This window comes from Lethenteron reissneri, chromosome 30, assembly GCF_015708825.2.
Source record: "Lethenteron reissneri isolate LAM-NWPU_2019-01 chromosome 30, ASM1570882v1, whole genome shotgun sequence".
Taxonomy (NCBI): Eukaryota; Metazoa; Chordata; class Hyperoartia; order Petromyzontiformes; family Petromyzontidae; genus Lethenteron; species Lethenteron reissneri.
In genome coordinates, this window is record NC_083808.1 from 11,372,797 (window position 1) to 11,382,464 (window position 9,668).

At 45.5% G+C, this 9,668-nt stretch overlaps 1 protein-coding gene across 4 annotated transcripts in view; it reads right to left on the bottom strand.

The window, feature by feature from the left end:
- The window catches only part of LOC133349527 (SLIT-ROBO Rho GTPase-activating protein 1-like), a 199,830-nt gene extending 192,698 nt beyond the window's left edge, over positions 1–7,132 (bottom strand). For all 4 annotated transcript variants that reach the window (XM_061563064.1, XM_061563062.1, XM_061563063.1 and 1 more), the window contains exon 1: positions 5,671–7,132. In XM_061563064.1, coding sequence (XP_061419048.1) covers positions 5,671–5,737 — 67 coding nt within the window. In that variant the 5' untranslated portion in view covers positions 5,738–7,132. The remainder of the gene's footprint in view (positions 1–5,670) is intronic.
- Positions 7,133–9,668: the final 2,536 nt, after the last annotated feature.

Genomic DNA, 9,668 nt, shown 5'->3' on the forward strand with positions numbered 1-9,668 from the left:
CCACTATAGGGCACCCGGTGGTGAGACGTTAACTCCCTCGCTGCTGGTATACAGAGGGTCATGGGTCCCATCCTGACCCTAAAGCCTGTATATTTTAGAGTTTGTATGTTCTCCCCGTGGTCGCGTGGATTTTTCTCTGGGTCCTTCAGTTCCTCCAGTTTTCCCTTCCATATTTAGAAGCATGCATTTAGAATATTTGACTGGTATCAATTTCCACGTGATAAGCCACTTCATCGAGCTGTCATTTGTGGCCTGGCTGCTTCTAAAAAAGAGCTATGGATCTCAGAGGGCCTTACTTGGTAAAATAAAAAAAACTAGTTTAGTTTAATATCCGGAACGTCACCTCTGTAGTTAATAATTTTGATTACACATTTACCTTCAATAACTTCCATAGCTATACATATTCTGCTGTGGTTTTTTATATTTTGAGTTTTCTACTATGTATAGGTTATGTCGACATACGGATTTCGCCATGGGCATGATGAGACATTTTCCCATGTGAATTGCGTGAAATTCACCATTTAATTGAATTTATTTACAGGACCAGGTGAACGACGCAGTGGTCAAGTATCATTCCCGATTTCATTTGACATATCCAGCAGTGGCTAGACAATTGGCTGATCACGATAATAGTAGGTTATTTACTGCGCTCTGTACCGTTTTGTTTGTGCCCACAAAACATTTCCAGTAATTGTCAGGTCCTCCAAAAGTTTCTTCGAACTTGACAGGAAAAAACAAGGCAATTTCCTGGGCTTAGCAGTGCCATTGCCTCAAACAAATTAAGTGGTTCTCCTGCGCGTCCTTGGAGCCCGACTCTCATTATGAGGACCGCTTTATAAACCCTGGGCACACAAATGGAGAGAGAGAGAGAGAGCCCTCGCGACGAAAGACAAGAAGGGCCCTTTTCCAGTGACTCCATTGTTGCAGTGCCCTTCTCACAGCCCACACTCCCAATTACTGTATTTTCGTTTTCCCTGTAGTACCTGCTTACGTAAGTCTCGGCTGTGTCTTGTGTTGTGCAATTTATCGCCCCCAAGCTTCCTACCGTTTCTCATGATGTACATATGTACGTTGATCTTCTTTCGCACCGTATGCAGCCACCCGTGCTAATGGCGCCTCCGATTAGCACGGTTAAATATGACAGTCGTTGTTTGTATTGATGATTTGTTTTTTTTCATGGGGCCCTTTATATCTCACGGCGCTTAACATCATCGTATCTCATCTCACACATTGGGTATGGCACCCCCAGTGGCAGCGGTACCTTGAGGTACAAGGTGACTGTAAATGGGCATTCGTCTGGCCAGGAGGGGGGAGAAAATTGCTATGTGTTATCCCAATGAATGAATTCAGAACATTTGGAACCATAATTTAATCTAGCAATGTTTTATTACGCCACTCAAGTCGTCAACAGTCAAAGTGTTTCCGTGCTCAAAACAATGTGCAGTGGTAAATATCTCTGTTGGTAGCTGAGCCAGTCGTAACAAGAATAACCCGTAAAAACAAAGTTTGTCACTATAAATCCTTTATATGCGTGGCGGCTAGAGTCCTCTCGTCCTCTGGCTTGAGATGGTTGCCACCTATGGGTCAGATGATTGTCTGCCAGTATTAAGCAATTGGTAATTAAATATTTAATTTGTTTTCCCTAAACAGTGTAAAATTTTGGGAAAAAAATTTTCACGAACATTAATTGTCTCGCACAACGAGTCTGTGTGCAAAATGTCAGCTCGATTGGATCACAGGAAGTGGGTTAAAAAACGACCGAAAGATTTGCACGGTCGTAAGCAAGCAAGCAAGCACGCAAGCACGCAAGCAAGCAAGCGAACTTAATATAAAGGATTTAAAAAGAAATCCACATTCCTATGACAGGAGTAGATCTATCCATGGAAGACCGATTATGGACTTTTACACAATGTGGTTTTCATTTTACCCACTCCATAAAAGATGATGGGCTGACTCAATCCCCAACTGATATTTGAATGGATTAACGGTGGAAAAAAGAATACATTATCATAATTACTGTAGGTTGTTGGTAAATACACAGATAGAACTTTCAGTGTCTCTTGCTAAACATGCCTTGGGAAATGTAATGTCTGCTGAGCAAGGCTGCAAAGTAAACATCCCTTTTGATAGATGGCGCACTTTATCACACTGTGTGGACTGCACCAGAGACAGAATTTAAACAGAACCAATTTGTTACCCTTACAACAACTGAATCCCAACCCTACCCTGCAGCCTCAGTAACAGGGCAGTGGCTGCATACGCCACAAAGCACCAACACGGACGCTATTAATAAGATTACCATCATAATTCACCCGGGGTACTGATGCTGCAGTTATACGGATAATAAAAAAAACTCCACGCGTTTGCCCCCTTTGGTAAATCAAGCACTGGAAGACGGTCCCACCACATGAAAGACATGAAGCTCCTCACACACTGCTGTCCATGTGGTGGGGACAATACTGATCAAGAGCATGGTTTCACTGAACCCTGCATCTGCCCCCCACCCCTCCAACACACACATGCACAGGCTGCCAACTGTCCATCTGCATTGTGCCGTGACACAGATGTGCTCCCTCCTCCTCTCCCCAAGGTGTGGGGAAATGCACGCAGCCCTCACGCCCAGCGGCTAATGGCCTGGGGCTCCACAGCAGCTGCGCTTCTGCGTTCCATGCAGCCGCTGACAGGCAGGCTGAAGAGCATCATTAGACCAGGGCAGTTTCCAACGGACCTCACAGCTCTCCTCCTTAGCGTTTCAGGAACCAGACAATAATACGAAGAACAATTGACGAGGCACAGTATGGGCCAGGGTTTAATGTCAGCTGGAGCTGTCTGGGACTGAGCTGAAAGGGGTTGTTGGAGGGCAATGGACAAAAAAATTGTCAATGAGAAATGATGGGCTGGGTATGGAGAGACACACATCACCCCTGTGATTCATATGAAGAATTTAAACAAGCAAAACACTGACACTATATCCCTGCTCAACTGAGTGAAGGAGCCATGGCAGAAATCACATATTTTCTAATGATTGGTTGACTCTCCATAGGACAATCAATTTAAACTTTTCACAAAGTGGTACTCAATGTATTTACCCCAAAGCACTGGCTATGAGGTTGAATAAATAGACTCCCAACCATGAACTGAACTCGCGATCTTCCCCGCATCCTCCGATTAGCACGATTGGCAACGTACGGTGCGAAAGAAGTTCAACACACGTACAAATCAAGAACTCCCAGCCGGTGTGGTCTGACTGGGGAAAAAAACCTATTGAAGCGAAGCTGTCAACAACAATTATGCATGTGCGCAGATAGGGTCCTCCAATGTCAGCCCAGAGACACGTGGAAAAGCCCCGACTGTTTTAGCAACGGGCTCTCCCAAGTTCCAATCAGGGAGACCGCACCACAGACTTGTGCCGGCTTCCTCCACAATGCTGGATAATTAGTTTAGCGTGCAGTTTGAAAAGGTTAAGTTGGGAGAAACCCTCCCCTCTCTCTCCCCCTCCACTTCTGGCTGCCTCACCCCCATCGCCACATCTCAAAATCCGAATGGCCTCCACCCCAAAAATCAATTACTAGGCATCACTGAAAAAGAATGCCACGAGCATCGAATAACCTAACAGGCATTGCCTTGAAAATCTCATTCAAAAAGGTTTTTTTAATCCAAGGCTTTCCCAATGACAACGTTTTTTTCAACTGTGGTGCTGTGTGGATTTAGACAACTGCATCTTGTTGTCTTTGTTATTGTTTGGCTCAATAAGCATTAGACTGCTGAAACGTCCTCACGGAACACTAAAAATATTAACAACAACAACAAATGCCCCAACGTTAATATGTTCATGATGTGTCAAAACTAAGCGTGCTGCTTAGTCTATCATCATGTGACAATGCGAATCGCTATTTTTGGCAAACGCACCTTATATTTATTGACGTCCATACAAATAACAAACGATGAATTTCTGTTACATAAATGCACTGAATGTTTTAGTTGGAAGAGTAGGCCAATTACGCTCGAGCAGGGAAATCTAAAACTCTCTTGTCAGCAGTGGCATCAGACAATTGCAGCGCTGCGCCTTACCTTGTAAAATTAATGTGCCCTGGGGTTTTACCGAAAAATTCAACACTTAAGATCAACTCACCCTCTTTAGGAAAATGTCTACAGAATTAATCGCTATAACTTAATATAACAATGTGTCATTGCAACATAAGCTAGGGGACATCCCATACCTGTACACTGCGGTGCCCATGCTAAGTGCCACGTCAATGTCAGAACTCGCATTCTGTTTATAGTGTGCTTGTTATACAGGGTGGTCCACTTATAGATACCACATTGAAATTAAATTATGCTCAATTTAATTCACGGCATTGCTGAATGGCGTAGGAAAATCAGACTGGCTTTGTTAGACATAGCGTATCAGGAGAGCATTAGCACACGTACTAAGTAGATTGACATTGGTTGGAGACATGTCGAGGCTTGTCATTTAAAAAAAATATATAATCTTGCTGTTATTTGTTTTAGTGGGGTAACTACAAATGGATCGCCCTGCAAATGTGTTTTTTTCCCCCCTGTAGGATGCGGATGAGCATAACACATGCGACATCACTGCTGCCTCTCTTCCCAACGTACTATACGTGCCATATGGTAACCCCATTACCAGCCAATTGTCAGTCAAGCAACAGTCCATCGCCAAAGCCTGCAAGCAGTCTGCGCAAGTTGCTGAAACGAAGATGTCACGGGGTCAGATATAGCACCTAAAGCTCACGACACAATCTCACACCGGTCTATGGGTGTGGTCGTCCACACACCGCACATGAATGCGGCGGGGTTGGTGGTGGTGGGACTGCTGCCACTCCACGATGCAACCCCGTGACCTCCAGTTGGATTTTCCGGCCACGGCAACGAGCAGTGGTCAAAGTGACATCCGAACCCTTCACCAACGTGGTGGAGTATGGCCAAACAACCCCATGGAGTCCATCCAGCAGTGGATTATCACAAATAGTGAACTGTGGATATGATCCATGTGCAATACATGTGTGTGTGTATGTGAGATGGGGAGCGGTAGTATAGCGGTGCGCTACGAACCCGGCGACCCGAGTTCGATTCCCGCTCACGGCCAATACCAATGACAATCTGAACCGGTCCTCGGCCTCCATCTAGGGCGACTCGGCCTCAAACGAGTACCTGGTGTGGGATGAGTAAAAACATCGCCACTGGGGAGACAAAGGCGGCCGGGCGTGGTGCTGGCCACCCACCCCCTCGTGTGCCGTACCGGAATTGATAGGCGCTCGCTAACAGCACTGGCCCCTACAGTCTGTTACAGGCTATACGGGGTTGTATGTATGTGTGTGTATAGTGTATTTTACTTGGGTAGGAACTACAATGGGAAGGATTCATTGGAAGATCCAAAGGTGCGCAGGAGGAATTACAATTCTAGGTCGAAACGTGACGTGTCGAGTCCAACCGAAATCGTGAACGCAAAGAGATCTCCATCGGTCAGAGGTCACGCGTCAAACTCACATTTGTTGGTTGTTTCATGGTTCTGCATGGGATTACGTATTTTTTTTGTTCTTCAAAACACGAGGGTTATAATTGTACGTGAATACAATCAATGTACGAGGGTTTAAAACGCTGCACGCCACGGCCTCTGTTATCTCTCTCTCGCGCCCCTCCACTCACCTTTAAGCTGCGCTTCATATTCTGCCACGATCTCCTTATCCTTCTTGAATTTGGCCGCCGCGCTCATGGTTAACGTGGAAGAACAACGACCGTGGTGGTGGTGGTGGTGGCGGCGACCATGTGCCAGCGAAGGTAGCCAAATGGACACCCCCTCCCCTCCCGTTCTCCAGCCAACTCCCAAATCTTCAAGGCACCAGGACCCGAGTTGAGTGTCAACCTTCTTGCGTGTGCCCTCTGGCGCGTAACACCACCGACTGCTGTCACCGACAAGCCAACTTGGCCAAGTAAAGGGTTCTTCTGTACAAGTTGTCCAAACAGGTCCGGCAAGGCTGTCCTCAATATTCGGTGTCCTCCAGCAGTCTTCTTCCAAATGTCTTGTAGAAGGTTCCCACCAAGTCCCTGGGTCAGATGTAATCCCCTCTGCTCACTCCACCTTCAGATTTCCTAAAGCAGACTGCTTGGATTCAAATGAGGCCAAGATCTCTCAATGCCCCCTTCTCGTCACGCCTCCTTAAAGTTGTGCAGAGATGGAGATTCAACTCATGAGATGAGACCACGGATATTCGTTCTTTCTTTAAGGAAACTCCACGCAAATCGATAGTCCCCGATGTCACTTTCAGAATGAGACTGGGCAAGAAATTGCAACTTGTCACAGCTTCCCACGGTCTTCTCTTGCCACCTCCAGAGACAAAAACCAAACTCAGCTCTCAGAGATGAAAGTTGAGCTTTAAATGTCCACTCTCGCTCTTCACACGCCTGGAAGGATCCCCCAAACCCCTTTGCTCGTATCGATGACCGACAATTCTACAGCCATCAAATCAAAGCGCTCATCAAATTGACCGTCGGGTCTCGCAATGAACGTGGGGCTTTTTTTTTGCTCAATAACTCATCTTGCAAAAAAAGCGACGAATGCCTCCTTTGGTAAACACCAGATGAGCAAAGCTGCGAGAAGCCAGCCCCAACATCACTTGCAAGATCACTCCAAGCCTCCAGCCATTCTTCAGAGGAGCACATCCAATAACCCCGCTCCTTCGGGGACAGCAGAAGAAGCTGTTGATTCTTCTCCTCGCTGTCAACGCTTCTTTCTTCGATCTGCGTTCTTTAAATCTGCGACGTCCCTTCTGTATACTTCATTCCGCTACGTACAAACGCAGCGGCTCCGCAAACGCTCGGCATCCAAATGCGCAACGAGGCTATTGTAATGAGCGCATACGATAAACTGCCTTGTCTTTTTAACACGGGACACAAACACCATATGCGTCTATGCTGCGAGCCTCTCCCCGCTCCGCGTTCCCTCCATGTGTCTGTTCTACGCCCGCTGATGCCGTCCTAGTGACTACTCGTGTTAGACGTAAACAGACGCGGCTGCTGCTGCTGCTGCTTGCTACGAGAACGGCGACACATGGGAGCTTAGCACGCTGTTGTCCACACCGCTGCGTTGCTCCGTGTGTGTGTGTTCTGTTGGTGCCGTGGTGTTGGAGGGGAGAGAGAGAGAGAAGGGAAAAGGGGTGTGGGGTGGGGATAGAGACGGGGATGGGGCTGGTGGGAGTGACGATGTTGATTTGTGGGCGAAGTCCCCTTTCCACTGAGCTCAACAGCTCCCCCTGTCTCACTGAAGTGGGACTAGCATCGCATTCCATCCTCCCGGCAAGGCTTCGGTGCCACTTTAATAGCTAGTTATCCAGGAGACGCCCGTAAATGACATTGCAGAACTGTGTCTTTGAATATTTAGCCAGAGGAGTACGTTTGTAAAGTGACCCGTGTTTTTGTTTGTCTTTACAAAACAGCAACCAGCCGGTTGTTGATGTTGTGGTTCACATTTGGGAGGTTCCGAGTTCAAATCCTGGCAATGGGACTGATTTCATCATCTCTCAAGGGGTCGATAAGATTAATGTAGGAATGAGGAATTTCCACAACTGCCTCCTGGCACAGATGAATGCCACTCTACTGTCCAATTAAGCAAACACATTTTAAACTTGAAAAAACAATGTGTTGATAATAGCGGACAATTATTGGTGAAAGAGGTGGCATTCAAACTCCAGTCTCGTTTACCTCTCCACGGTCTATATTTCCATGTTTACCAATAAACATATGTAAAGTGCATTTAGATATATTGAGTTTAAACGTGAACTGAGAATATTTTCTGAACTTCAGATGAGCGTTTGGGCTGTATAAATGACAGTATACTGATCCGAATACGTATGGATAAGAAATTAAAGCCTGGAGCGTTTTGCAAGTGTGCCCCATTAATCCAATAGAAATTGTCTTTCAAGTGAACAATAGGGGATGCGTTTTTTGCGTGTGAACAACAAGACAGAGCTCTGCGAGATAGTGCCGGGCGGTAACTATTGATGTGAACACGCACAGATGTGTTTCAATGTGGCGCAGATGTTTCCTTTGTCCATCTCTGAGGACAAAATGTGGGCCGGTTGTAAATAGATCCAGGCATGCGACGAATTGTAGGCTCCAGCACCCCGTGATTCAGTGTGTCTGCTCGCCGTTAAATGTTTTAAATGCATAATAACAATCGTCACCACGCCTCCTTATTCGGACACCTATCACTTTCGATTGCCCATTGCTCCTCGAGCAGACGCGTTCTGTCCCGCACCGGACATGTACAGCCCGCTTGCCGGTCCGCTGCTGGATGAGGACCTGGTCACACCGTGCGCGCAAGTGAGGGTTGTTAGAACATACTTCACCACGCTGGTCAAGTGGGGGTTGTTGAAGATAGGGTGGGGGGTGTAGAAGAGCAATGGATATAATTACACTGTCATCTACTGCCCACAACGCCCATGGCACCTGTTGTATGCGTACGGTGAGCACCCAAACATTCACGACTCAGGCTCAACACTGCAATATTTTCTGAGGTCTGATGGGACCCAGCACATTCCACAGGAACTGGTCATAAGCGCAAAGCTATCTTACCATCACATATGATGTTATTTCATCACTGATCATACACCTTCAATGAATCGGCAAAGGGCTCTAAATGATTACGACAGTTAAATTGCAACAGCATGTTCTAGGAAAGACAGCTCGTTTTTTTTTCTGAATCAAAAGTCAGCTGAAATTAGCATTGTGACATTTTCATCTCCATTGGTATCCCTGAACTGCTAGGGGAATTTACACATTTCTATGACGGAGACCAGTATTTCTCTTGGATGGCCAATGATGAATTGAGTGCTACCCACCCAATAAATTATCCTTATGCGTTTTTATATCGAGTACAGAACCACATTAACCATTGAGAAGTAGTGTATATCTATTTACATATACATCATACATATGCCGGAGGGCTGTCATTGTGAGTTAATCTAAAATATATGCTTTTCATGGTGAAATGCAGTAATCAAATGATTAATTATGTTACCAATCATGGATACACTGGGCAAAGAGCATGAAGCACATCTGTTCATCTTTAAAGTCTGCCTACATACAGGGAGTAGTGACAATGTGTCTGCCCCCTCACTCCTGACTTTGTAAATTGGCCCTACGTGACTCAACCACCTAATCACATGGTCCTCTACTGTCCATTACTTTTTCGCATTTGCGGTTGATTTATTCGTTCACGGTGGTCAGAACGTATTTGTTATGTTACACGAATATGGCCCCACACTCTTGAGTTACCTGCTTTGGGGATTGGGGATTCTAAATAAATCAATGATCACTTGATATTTTGTGGTTAGGGAGCTTGGGGATTAGCCCATTTGAAAAAAATTGTGATTCAAATCCCACTTAAATAGTGGTATATTAAAAATGTCGATCTTATAACATTTTAAGAGTCTCAAGCACAACTCAAAATAATATTTTATTATTTGGCAGCAATCTGAATTGATATGAATTGAATCCAAATACAGTATATCTATTTGCTTTCTTGTTAATGAATTTATCCACCTTTCGTCCTTAAAAATACAGTATGTGCCGAGAGATGCAACCTATGTTTGTTCTTTTTCTTGTGCAGTAACAATCAATGATACAAGTGACACATTTAATATACT